Source organism: Sander lucioperca, chromosome 9 (genome assembly GCF_008315115.2).
Source record: "Sander lucioperca isolate FBNREF2018 chromosome 9, SLUC_FBN_1.2, whole genome shotgun sequence".
Classification (NCBI taxonomy): Eukaryota; Metazoa; Chordata; class Actinopteri; order Perciformes; family Percidae; genus Sander; species Sander lucioperca.
The window spans coordinates 69,671-82,683 of record NC_050181.1 but is presented as its reverse complement, the minus strand read 5'-3'; the positions used below and the strand labels follow the sequence as shown (position 1 = coordinate 82,683).

At 39.1% G+C, this 13,013-nt stretch overlaps 1 protein-coding gene and 8 non-coding genes across 10 annotated transcripts; 1 reads left to right on the top strand and 8 right to left on the bottom strand.

Moving 5' to 3' along the window:
* Positions 1 to 507: 507 nt before the first annotated feature.
* On the bottom strand, positions 508 to 579 carry trnaq-cug. The gene has a single exon. It is a non-coding gene; the product is annotated as a tRNA-Gln (tRNA).
* Positions 580 to 1,151: 572 nt separating this feature from the next.
* Positions 1,152 to 1,223, bottom strand: trnaq-cug. The gene has a single exon. It is a non-coding gene; the product is annotated as a tRNA-Gln (tRNA).
* Positions 1,224 to 2,993: 1,770 nt separating this feature from the next.
* Positions 2,994 to 3,065, bottom strand: trnaq-cug. Its single transcript has one exon. It is a non-coding gene; the product is annotated as a tRNA-Gln (tRNA).
* Positions 3,066 to 4,837: 1,772 nt separating this feature from the next.
* Positions 4,838 to 4,909, bottom strand: trnaq-cug. Its single transcript has one exon. It is a non-coding gene; the product is annotated as a tRNA-Gln (tRNA).
* Positions 4,910 to 5,481: 572 nt separating this feature from the next.
* trnaq-cug lies at positions 5,482 to 5,553 on the bottom strand. Its single transcript has one exon. It is a non-coding gene; the product is annotated as a tRNA-Gln (tRNA).
* A 1,816-nt stretch (positions 5,554 to 7,369) lies between these two features.
* trnaq-cug lies at positions 7,370 to 7,441 on the bottom strand. Its single transcript has one exon. It is a non-coding gene; the product is annotated as a tRNA-Gln (tRNA).
* A 1,325-nt stretch (positions 7,442 to 8,766) lies between these two features.
* On the bottom strand, positions 8,767 to 8,838 carry trnaq-cug. The gene has a single exon. It is a non-coding gene; the product is annotated as a tRNA-Gln (tRNA).
* Positions 8,839 to 9,279: 441 nt separating this feature from the next.
* trnaq-cug lies at positions 9,280 to 9,351 on the bottom strand. Its single transcript has one exon. It is a non-coding gene; the product is annotated as a tRNA-Gln (tRNA).
* A 430-nt stretch (positions 9,352 to 9,781) lies between these two features.
* Positions 9,782 to 12,669, top strand: ankrd45 (ankyrin repeat domain 45). 2 transcript variants are annotated; one of them, XM_036005640.1, is made up of 5 exons: positions 9,782 to 10,196; positions 11,094 to 11,261; positions 11,359 to 11,444; positions 12,138 to 12,276; positions 12,586 to 12,669. In XM_036005640.1, the coding sequence occupies exons 1-5, from the start codon at positions 9,962 to 9,964 to the stop codon at positions 12,618 to 12,620; spliced, it is 663 nt and encodes a 220-aa protein (XP_035861533.1). In that variant the 5' UTR covers positions 9,782 to 9,961; the 3' UTR covers positions 12,621 to 12,669. The 2 variants fall into 2 exon arrangements, with proteins under 2 accessions (XP_035861533.1, XP_031143373.1); XM_031287513.2 differs by having other exon boundaries at positions 9,783 to 10,196; positions 12,583 to 12,669.
* Positions 12,670 to 13,013: the final 344 nt, after the last annotated feature.

The following is a 13,013-nucleotide window of genomic DNA, read 5'->3' as shown; positions in this document are numbered from 1 at the left end:
TCTGTGGATATCTATTTTAGTAATTATCTCTATAGGTCAGTAAGCCTATCATTAATGGTTTTTTTTTATTTTTATCACAAATCTGCTGATTTATATTTGCTAATAATATGTTGGATTCATGTTGAGACATTTTCATCTAAAAAAAAAACCAACTTTAAAAAAATGAATAAAGTGGTGGCCCCCCTGCAGTAACTCTGAGGACCCTCTAGGGGTCCCGGACCCCCTGATGAAGATCTCTGGGTTAACAGCACCAGTGTTATGACGGCATTCTAGATCAGATTTATCATTTTCAAAGTATGTGGACATTATTAAGAGAGCTGACTTTACCATACTTTACTCATGAGATTAATTAGCCTACTTTGACATTTTTTCTTTCCAGATAAAGTGCATCCAAAGTACGTTTTCTTATGTGGTGGAATTGAGTTTTGACTTTGTTGTTGGACATTTAATTTGTCAGCTGTAGTACAACAATACCAGAAGAATTCAATTAACCTCGCCCTTCAAAACAGGTCTCACCGAAATTTGAACTCGGATCGCTGGATTCAGAGTCCAGAGTGCTAACCATTACACCATGGAACCGCTACATTGCAACTAGTTCTGCGTTTACAGACCGTTCGTGTAGGGTGGGAAATGCCAAAACTGTGCCGTTGTTTTGGTTTTAAAAGAAACCATCAAAAAAAAACAACTTTCAAAACATGAATAAACTGGTGGCCCCCCTGCAGTAACTCTGAGGACCCTCTAGGGGACCCTCTGACTCTGGGGACAACAGCAGACCTGTCCCAGACAACCTGAGAGGTCTGGGTGGATTATAGTGTAGTAGTAGATTAGAAATGTATTTTGGCCCTAAACCGTTTAGTGATTTATAAACCAGCAAAAGTATTTTGAAATCAATTCTTTGAGGCACTGGAAGCAGGTGTAAAGACTTCAGAACTGGAGTTTGAACGAGCGGTACTTTTCTTTAACTGCACTTTACAGGGACTATTATTAATTTTATGGACTCCTCCAACGGTGGATCACACATGATCATGAGGTTATATCACTTGACCATCTAACCTTAACAGCACTGGTTTTGACATTTTAAATCCGATTAGCTGTTTTCCAAGTATGTGTTCATTTTCAGCTATAGTACACTTAACCTCGCCCTTCAAAACAGGTCCCACCGAGATTTGAACTCGGATCGCTGGATTCAGAGTCCAGAGTGCTAACCATTACACCATGGAACCGCTACGTTGCCACTAGTGCTGCGTTTACAGACCGTTCGTGTAGGGTGGGAAATGCCAAAACTGTGCCGTTGTTTTGGTTTTAAAAGAAACCATCTAAAAAAAAAAACTTTCAAAACATGAATAAACTGGTGGCCCCCCTGCAGTAACTCTGTGGACCCTCTAGGGGACCCTCTGACTCTGGGGACAACAGCAGACCTGTCCCAGACAACCTGAGAGGTCTGGGTGGGTCATAGTGTAGCAGCAGATCAGAAATGTATTTTGGCCCTAAACCTTTTAGTGATTTATAAACCAGCAAAAGTATTTTGAAATCAATTCTTTGAGGCACTGGAAGCAGGTGTAAAGACTTCAGAACTGGAGTGATGTGATCCACTTTCTTGGTGTTAGTGAGGACTCGAGCAGCAGCGTTCTGAATCAGCTGCAGTTGTCTGATTGATTTTTTAGGGAGACCTGTAAAGACTCCGTTACAGTAGTCTAGTCTACTGAAGATAAAAGCATGGACAAGTTTTTCCAAATCCTGCTGAGACATACGTCCTTTAACCCTTGATATATTCTTAAGGTGGTAATAGGCTGACTTTGTAATTGTCTTAATGTGGCTGTTGAAATTCAGATCTGAGTCCATGACTACACCAAGATTTCTGGCTTTGTCTGTTGTTTTTAACATTGTCGTTTGAAGCTGAGCGCTGACTTAATCGTTCCTCTTTTGCTCCAAAAACAACCACCTCAGTTTTTTCTTCATTTAATTTAAGAAGTTCTGGCACATCCAGTCGTTAATTTGTTCAATGCACTTAGTCAGTTTTTGTATTGGATTATAGTCCCCTGGCGATAAGGTTATGTAAATTTGTGTGTCATCCGCACAACTATGGTAACTTATTTTGTTGTTTTCCATAATCTGAGCCAGTGGAAGCATGTAGATGTTAAACAGAAGAGGCCCCAGAATGGAGCCTTGGAGAACTCTGCATGTCATATTTGTATGCTCAGATACATAATTACCTATAGATACAAAGTAATCCCTATTCTTTAAGTAGGATTCAAACCAAGGACCCCTTAACTGAGAGGGACGGAGCAGGGACCCCCTACTACATATATTGTATAAAATGAAGTTGAGTATTAAACTGGGCCTAAAATAACTTGTAGGGCGGCAAATGCCTTTTTGCATACCTTTTTAGTACAAGGAATACTAAGCCATTAAAATAATAATTGTTGGCGTGATTTTATAAATTTTTTTTTTAATGTTAAACATACATGTGGCACAGTGAGTTATTAATCTGTGGATATCTATTTTAGTAATTATCTCTATAGGTCAGTAAGCCTATCATTAAAGTTTTTTGGTTTTTTTTATCACAAATCTGCTGATTTATATTTGCTAATAATATGTTGGATTCATGTTGAGACATTTTCATCTAAAAAAAAACCAACTTTAAAAAAATGAATAAAGTGGTGGCCCCCCTGCAGTAACTCTGAGGACCCTCTAGGGGTCCCGGACCCCCTGATGAAGATCTCTGGGTTAACAGCACCAGTGTTATGACGGCATTCTAGATCAGATTTATCATTTTCAAAGTATGTGGACATTATTAAGAGAGCTGACTTTACCATACTTTACTCATGAGATTAATTAGCCTACTTTGACATTTTTTCTTTCCAGATAAAGTGCATCCAAAGTACGTTTTCTTATGTGGTGGAATTGAGTTTTGACTTTGTTGTTGGACATTTAATTTGTCAGCTGTAGTACAACAATACCAGAAGAATTCAATTAACCTCGCCCTTCAAAACAGGTCCCACCGAGATTTGAACTCGGATCGCTGGATTCAGAGTCCAGAGTGCTAACCATTACACCATGGAACCGCTACATTGCAACTAGTTCTGCGTTTACAGACCGTTCGTGTAGGGTGGGAAATGCCAAAACTGTGCCGTTGTTTTGGTTTTAAAAGAAACCATCTAAAAAAAAAAACCTTTCAAAACATGAATAAACTGGTGGCCCCCCTGCAGTAACTCTGAGGACCCTCTTGGGGACCCTCTGACTCTGGGGACAACAGCAGACCTGTCCCAGACAACCTGAGAGGTCTGGGTGGGTCATAGTGTAGCAGCAGATCAGAAATGTATTTTGGCCCTAAACCTTTTAGTGATTTATAAACCAGCAAAAGTATTTGGAAATCAAATCTTTGAGGCACTGGAAGCAGGTGTAAAGACTTCAGAACTGGAGTGATGTGATCCACTTTCTTGGTGTTAGTGAGGACTTGAGCAGCAGCGTTCTGAATCAGCTGCAGTTGTCTGATTGATTTTTTAGGGAGACCTGTAAAGACTCCGTTACAGTAGTCTAGTCTACTGAAGATAAAAGCATGGACAAGTTTTTCCAAATCCTGCTGAGACATACGTCCTTTAACCCTTGATATATTCTTAAGGTGGTAATAGGCTGACTTTGTAATTGTCTTAATGTGGCTGTTGAAATTCAGATCTGAGTCCATGACTACACCAAGATTTCTGGCTTTGTCTGTTGTTTTTAACATTGTCGTTTGAAGCTGAGCGCTGACTTAATCGTTCCTCTTTTGCTCCAAAAACAACCACCTCAGTTTTTTCTTCATTTAATTTAAGAAGTTCTGGCACATCCAGTCGTTAATTTGTTCAATGCACTTAGTCAGTTTTTGTATTGGATTATAGTCCCCTGGCGATAAGGTTATGTAAATTTGTGTGTCATCCGCACAACTATGGTAACTTATTTTGTTGTTTTCCATAATCTGAGCCAGTGGAAGCATGTAGATGTTAAACAGAAGAGGCCCCAGAATGGAGCCTTGGAGAACTCTGCATGTCATATTTGTATGCTCAGATACATAATTACCTATAGATACAAAGTAATCCCTATTCTTTAAGTAGGATTCAAACCAAGGACCCCTTAACTGAGAGGGACGGAGCAGGGACCCCCTACTACATATATTGTATAAAATGAAGTTGCGTATTAAACTGGGCCTAAAATAACTTGTAGGGCGGCAAATGCCTTTTTGCATACCTTTTTAGTACAAGGAATACTAAGCCATTAAAATAATAATTGTTGGCGTGATTTTATAAATTTTTTTTTTAATGATAAACATACATGTGGCACAGTGAGTTATTAATCTGTAGATATCTATTTTAGTAATTATCTCTATAGGTCAGTAAGCCTATCATTGATGTTTTTTTTTTATTTTTATCACAAATCTGCTGATTTATATTTGCTAATAATATGTTGGATTCATGTTGAGACATTTTCATCTAAAAAAAAAAACAACTTTAAAAAAATGAATAAACTGGTGGCCCCCCTGCAGTAACTCTGAGGACCCTCTAGGGGTCCCGGACCCCCTGATGAAGATCTCTGGGTTAACAGCACCAGTGTTATGACGGCATTCTAGATCAGATTTATCATTTTCAAAGTATGTGGACATTATTAAGAGAGCTGACTTTACCATACTTTACTCATGAGATTAATTAGCCTACTTTGACATTTTTTCTTTCCAGATAAAGTGCATCCAAAGTACGTTTTCTTATGTGGTGGAATTGAGTTTTGACTTTGTTGTTGGACATTTAATTTGTCAGCTGTAGTACAACAATACCAGAAGAATTCAATTAACCTCGCCCTTCAAAACAGGTCCCACCGAAATTTGAACTCGGATCGCTGGATTCAGAGTCCAGAGTGCTAACCATTACACCATGGAACCGCTACGTTGCAACTAGTGCTGCGTTTACAGACCGTTCGTGTAGGGTGGGAAATGCCAAAACTGTGCCGTTGTTTTGGTTTTAAAAGAAACCATCAAAAAAAAACAACTTTCAAAACATGAATAAACTGGTGGCCCCCCTGCAGTAACTCTGAGGACCCTCTAGGGGACCCTCTGACTCTGGGGACAACAGCAGACCTGTCCCAGACAACCTGAGAGGTCTGGGTGGATTATAGTGTAGTAGTAGATTAGAAATGTATTTTGGCCCTAAACCGTTTAGTGATTTATAAACCAGCAAAAGTATTTTGAAATCAATTCTTTGAGGCACTGGAAGCAGGTGTAAAGACTTCAGAACTGGAGTTTGAACGAGCGGTACTTTTCTTTAACTGCACTTTACAGGGACTATTATTAATTTTATGGACTCCTCCAACGGTGGATCACACATGATCATGAGGTTATATCACTTGACCATCTAACCTTAACAGCACTGGTTTTGACATTTTAAATCCGATTAGCTGTTTTCCAAGTATGTGTTCATTTTCAGCTATAGTACACTTAACCTCGCCCTTCAAAACAGGTCCCACCGAGATTTGAACTCGGATCGCTGGATTCAGAGTCCAGAGTGCTAACCATTACACCATGGAACCACTACATTGCAACTAGTTCTGCGTTTACAGACCGTTCGTGTAGGGTGGGAAATGCCAAAACTGTGCCGTTGTTTTGGTTTTAAAAGAAACCATCTAAAAAAAAAAACCTTTCAAAACATGAATAAACTGGTGGCCCCCCTGCAGTAACTCTGAGGACCCTCTAGGGGACCCTCTGACTCTGGGGACAACAGCAGACCTGTCCCAGACAACCTGAGAGGTCTGGGTGGGTCATAGTGTAGCAGCAGATCAGAAATGTATTTTGGCCCTAAACCTTTTAGTGATTTATAAACCAGCAAAAGTATTTGGAAATCAAATCTTTGAGGCACTGGAAGCAGGTGTAAAGACTTCAGAACTGGAGTGATGTGATCCACTTTCTTGGTGTTAGTGAGGACTCGAGCAGCAGCGTTCTGAATCAGCTGCAGTTGTCTGATTGATTTTTTAGGGAGACCTGTAAAGACTCCGTTACAGTAGTCAAGTCTACTGAAGATAAAAGCATGGACAAGTTTTTCCAAATCCTGCTGAGACATACGTCCTTTAACCCTTGATATATTCTTAAGGTGGTAATAGGCTGACTTTGTAATTGTCTTAATGTGGCTGTTGAAATTCAGATCTGAGTCCATGACTACACCAAGATTTCTGGCTTTGTCTGTTGTTTTTAACATTGTCGTTTGAAGCTGAGCGCTGACTTAATCGTTCCTCTTTTGCTCCAAAAACAACCACCTCAGTTTTTTCTTCATTTAATTTAAGAAGTTCTGGCACATCCAGTCGTTAATTTGTTCAATGCACTTAGTCAGTTTTTGTATTGGATTATAGTCCCCTGGCGATAAGGTTATGTAAATTTGTGTGTCATCCGCACAACTATGGTAACTTATTTTGTTGTTTTCCATAATCTGAGCCAGTGGAAGCATGTAGATGTTAAACAGAAGAGGCCCCAGAATGGAGCCTTGGAGAACTCTGCATGTCATATTTGTATGCTCAGATACATAATTACCTATAGATACAAAGTAATCCCTATTCTTTAAGTAGGATTCAAACCAAGGACCCCTTAACTGAGAGGGACGGAGCAGGGACCCCCTACTACATATATTGTATAAAATGAAGTTGAGTATTAAACTGGGCCTAAAATAACTTGTAGGGCGGCAAATGCCTTTTTGCATACCTTTTTAGTACAAGGAATACTAAGCCATTAAAATAATAATTGTTGGCGTGATTTTATAAATTTTTTTTTTAATGTTAAACATACATGTGGCACAGTGAGTTATTAATCTGTGGATATCTATTTTAGTAATTATCTCTATAGGTCAGTAAGCCTATCATTAAAGTATCACAAATCTGCTGATTTATATTTGCTAATAATATGTTGGATTCATGTTGAGACATTTTCATCTAAAAAAAAACCAACTTTAAAAAAATGAATAAAGTGGTGGCCCCCCTGCAGTAACTCTGAGGACCCTCTAGGGGTCCCGGACCCCCTGATGAAGATCTCTGGGTTAACAGCACCAGTGTTATGACGGCATTCTAGATCAGATTTATCATTTTCAAAGTATGTGGACATTATTAAGAGAGCTGACTTTACCATACTTTACTCATGAGATTAATTAGCCTACTTTGACATTTTTTCTTTCCAGATAAAGGAGGCGGGACGGCATGAGATGGGACGCTCCAGGCTGCAGCCATACAGTCTTGAGATAAAGTGCATCCAAAGTACGTTTTCTTATGTGGTGGAATTGAGTTTTGACTTTGCTGTTGGACATTTAATTTGTCAGCTGTAGTACAGCAATACCAGAAGAATTCACTTAACCTCGCCCTTCAAAACAGGTCCCACCGAGATTTGAACTCGGATCGCTGGATTCAGAGTCCAGAGTGCTAACCATTACACCATGGAACCGCTACGTTGTAATCAGTGCTGCGTTTACAGACCGTTCGTGTAGGGTGGGAAATGCCAAAACTGTGCTGTTGTTTTGGTTGTTTTAAAAGACAATTATGAAACTGATTATCGAGGTACACTAACTGTGCAAAGATAAACATGGGTAACCATCACATTGCACTGGATGAGACTGCTAATAAAATAGGATTTGTAAAGATTGATTTTTTTTTTTTTTTAATTCAAAAAAGAGGCATGCATAAACACATATCTCTACGTAATTTAGTTGATAAAAACCTGACAAGAAAGTCATGTAAAAGGTGGAATCAGTATTTAGAGATATCGATCTAGGAATACATGTTTACTGACTAACTTCTAAAAGGAAATCACCTTTGACACTCCCACATTATGTGCACGTTCCTAATATCTCATATGTGTCTTAAGGAGTCAAACAAAGCTATAGAGAAGTTGACATCAAAGTAATTAAATAATATGCACAACGATGTTGACATGAAATGAGAATTTTATAATTTATAAAATCACAGGGTTAGCAAAAAAATACTTTGATTGTGAAATCACGTGTTGATGGACTTACGTTTGTCACAGAAGAATTGTGTTCGTGTTTTACCAAAAGGAGACGTATAACACAGGTCCTTAAATGTAACATAATGTTATTTAAAGCCTGTGAGGGCGTATAAGACACAGCTACACATACACAGGCTGTCAACAAAGTGGCTTCACTCAAAATGTTTCTTTACTATCTTGAAGCTTAGCAGAGATACGTAAATAAGTATCAACACTTAAATCATTTCCTCTTGAGGCAACACCATAGACTGTTACAAAATCTTTTCTGGTGGTGGTAGGCGTAGGCACCTGCTATTGAAGTTATAGGAAAATATAGACAACCTGGCTGAACGAATGGCGGGTCACACATGATCATCAGGTTAGACCAGGGGTCTTCAGCGTTTTCAACGCAGATAGAACTTTTGACGCACGAAAGAACACGCACTTTTGATAGCCCCAGTGATGGTGAACGTAAACTCCCATGCTATAAACAACGGCACCAAAACATAGACATATAAAAAAAATGAATAAATCATCAGAGCCAGTCGCTCCATAATAATATAATATTCTGAAGTAGCCAAACTTACTGTGCCTACACTCCCTCCTGCAGCATTAGTCTCATCTCTGTTGCTTCAGGTAGCCTAATCCACATTCCAGATAAAGTGCATCCAAAGTACGTTTTTTTATGTGGAGGAATTGAGTTTTGACTTTGTTGTTGGACATTTAATTTGTCAACTGTAGTACAACAATACCAGAAGAATTCATTTAAACTCGCCCTTCAAAACAGGTCCCACCGAGATTTGAACTCGGATCGCTGGATTCAGAGTCCAGAGTGCTAACCATTACACCATGGAACCGCTACGTTGTGGTTAGTGCTACGTTTACACACCGTTCGTGTAGGGTGGGAAATACCATAACTGTGCCGTTGTTTTGGTTTTAAAAGACAATTTTGAACCTGATTATCGAGGTACACTAACTGTGCAAAGATAAACATGGGTAACCATCACATTGCACTGGATGAGACTGCTAATAAAACAGGATTTGTAAAGATTGATTTTTTTTTTTATTCAAAAAAGAGGCATGCATAAACACATATCTCTACGTAATTTAGTTGATAAAAACTTCATGTTAGTCATGTTAAAGGTGGAATAACACCTCAGTTGTATGACGGCATTCTAGATCAGATTTATCGTTTTCAAAGTACGTGGACGTTTTCTTATGTGGAGGAATTGAGATTTGACTTTGTTGCTGGACATTTAATTTGTCAGAAGAATTCACTTAACCTCGCCCTTCAAAACAGGTCCCACCGAGATTTGAACTCGGATCGCTGGATTCAGAGTCCAGAGTGCTAACCATTACACCATGGAACCGCTACAGGACACGCGCTGTTGCGTTCACAGACCGTCGGTGTAAAATGGGAAATGCCAAAACTATGCCGTTGTTTTGGTTTTATAAGACAATTATGAAACTGATTTTTGATGGACACGAACTGTGCAAAGATCAACATGGGTAACCACCACACTGCACTGGATGAGACTGCTAATAAAACACACATCTCTACATAATTTAGTTGACAGTCGTCTTGAAGGTGGAATCATTATTTAGCGATATCGATCTAGGATTAAATGTTTACTGACTAACTAAATCACCTTTGACACTCCCACATTACACAACGATATTGCCATTAAATGACAATTTTACAATCCATAAAATCACATGGGTGGCAAAAATGTACTTTTATTTTGAAAGCACGTGTTGATGTACGTGTTTTGCCAAAAGGAGACTTATAACACAGGTCCTTACCTGTAACTAAAGGGTATTTAAAGCCCATGAGGGCTAATAAGACACAGCTAAACATATACAGGCTGCTATCCAATAACAGTTCACATACAGGTTTTAAATTACATTTACGGCTCACAGCAGCAGGTGACGCTGTAGCCATGGAAACAGTAACAAGCTTTGCAAAGTAGTGTGTGCAAAATGACATCGATACAGAAAGACATTTTTAATTGTGTGTTGTCTGGTGACTTAGAGGGTATTAAGGAGCATCTTGAACGCGAGGGTGTCACAGAGGAGTCGCAGGAAAGAGATGTGTGCGGAATGAAGGACGAGGTCGGGAGAAATGCCCTGTTAACCGCCTGCATGTTGGGGAGGAGCGCCATCGGCCGAGAGCTGGTCAGACACGGAGCCCAGGTCGACGAGCAGACTGTCAGAGGTTAGAGGAAAACACACTGTTGTTGGCTTAAATTAACTAATGCTGTTCACCTTTAATTAGGGTGAGAGTGGGTTAACCATCTAACAACTTAAGAAAAATAGTGTTTCAGCCAGTAAATAAACTGAACTACACACAAAACTGCTTTCTTGAGTCCACCTTGACATTAGATTAGATTAGATTAGATTAGAGATTCAACTTTATTGTCATTGCACAAGTAAGGACAACCAGTACAACGAAATGCAGTTTTACATCTAACCAGTAGTGCAATCATTAAGAGTGTTTTTTCTTTATAGCAGTGCTTAAAAAAGACATAAAACACAGAATGCAGTATGATCATGTTTAGTCCATTATCAAAATGCATTAGCAAATAAAGTGCATAAAGTTCTGAGAAATCAGACAGTCCATAGTCCATATAAGAGTAGAGACAGAATGCAGTATGATCATATATAGTGCATTGTTGAGGTGCATTAATAAAGTGCATAGTGATCAGAGGTAGTCAGACAGTCCGTAGTCCATGTGCAAAAGGAGAGGGGGCGGGGGCGGATTATAAATTACACTGATTAAACTTTTCTTTTTTGCATTTAAAGTTGTTTAAATTTTTCAATGTTCAATAAAGTGAGTTTACAGAAAAGTCTGTGTGACTGTACAGACACAGGGCCTATGAATGAAACATATTCTTGACATTCACATGTGTATCTACATACTGTACGTAGCCTACTGCATATTCACCTATATTCTGTTCTACATAAACAAGTAACTAACAGTTAGAATAACCAACAGTCCATTTTAATTCTGAGCCACAAACAAAGTAAACTAGGAGGTATTTTACTTCACCTGAACTGATTCAGCTGTGAGCCGTCTGTGCCTGGTCTCAGTTTGATGCTCTTTGTCCCGCAGGTTATTCCTCGCTGCACCTGGCTGCTTGTTGGGGCCACCTGGAGACAGTGAGGACTCTGCTTGAACTGGGAGCTGACACACAGGCCAAGACCTTCAGAGGGGACAGGCCTGTAGACCTGGCCAGGAAATACTCCAGGACAGACTGTGCTGACTGTCTCGTCCTGGCCGGTGTGTTTAGCTGATGTTATGGCATTATCTTTGGCAACCTTTTATTAGTTCAAATGTTTAGAATTCTTACCCTGTGTGTATGTTTATCTCTGTGCAGAAGCTAAACAGGACTTGGTGTCATATGTAGCCTTTGTTAAAGACCTCATCTCTGACCCAGAGAAGAACCTTACAAAGGAGGAAAAGGTAACATTTCTTTACATCAGCATTCAAGTATACTTATTAATGCAGCCCTTTTACATGATTATTATTTCTGTGTATGAATACAACCTTGGGTGTAGTTTAGCAGAGATGAGGGGATGTGTCCTCAATAGATATAAAACATCTATGGTGTCCTCACCCTGCACTTTTTCACCCTGACATTTTAGAAATTGTCACTGAGAAGATGTACATTGTACATTTTTCAGCTTTTCTAAGCATACTCCATATTCCTACACAACATGCATCAAGCTTTTATTTGTCGTGCCCAAGGTATTTTCTACAAAATATTTGAGACACAGTGAATAATAATAGTCTGCAAAATTTTTATTTGCAAGAGTATAAATGTACTGCTCCCCAAATGTGAGTCACTTTGGAAAACAACATCTGCAAAATTAATGTTATTTAATATGGAAGTGCATTCAGTTACTGTGCATGTGTCACGCTTTCCATAAATGGCTAATTGATCTTGTTCACATTTGTTAATGGAACGAATAGTTAAGCTTGTCATTTTCTCATATTAAGATAGAGGAGGATAAATGTACTTCATTAAGAAGAATGATATAAAGAAAAAAATAGCAACATTGTTTTTCGGCCATTTAATAATTGTTGTCCTCATCAGCTCATGTGCTTTTCTTCACTACGTGTTTTCTCCTGTCTCTTGTGTAAATCTCTGTATAGAACATCTGTACGCGTACATGCTCTGCCAAGTCAGACTGGATTCAGAATGTCAAAAACGCAACAGTCTCAGATTTCATAGCGCACAGGAAAGACATAGAGGACACGCTTCAACCCATTCTCTGCAAACTGTCAGCTCAGTGTAAGTATTAGTAATATTTTTGCAGCGCAGTGAAATCTTGGAACCATCACTTACTACTGTGGACTGATTTTGTGGTTGCAAATGCGTTTATTTTGTCCATAAATCCTGCCACAGAGGCTGTAGTTTCTGGTGAAAGGAGAAAGCTGTGAATGTTTACTACTGCAGTAAGCTGCTATTGGACATACACAAAACAATGTTTTAGATCCTATCTATCCTTAATGTCTTTTGACATGTCAGTATGGTTTATTAAGTGTGTAATAGCATGTTTTAATGTCCGCTTTTTTGGATCATCTGACCTGTTTGCAGCAGCTACAGTGCCTGTCCAACCAGCAGGAAAGATCTAAAGCAGAGGAAGATCTTTGCAACGTCAGGATTCCAATAAATCGGAAAAATTTAAAAGTTCCCCGTGTATTATCATTTGAAAATGGAAATTAACTTGGAAATTATATTTAAAGAAACGGGGAAAATGTTATTCAGACCTAAACCTCAGTGAGATTATGTGTGGCTGCTTTCATGAGGTTTTTGTGTAACTCTACATTTTAATTTCATGCTCCAGCGACAGGACTTCAACCTTGTGAAGTCTCTTCAACTGCCTGCTGCAATAAAACCACAGGAGAGATAGCCCGATTCCATCATGCACACACATTCACAGCAGAAAAAGGATGAGAGACACTCACAGAGCAGATGCTCAATAACCTGGTTATCACACCAACTGACAGCTTATTACAGCCTCACTC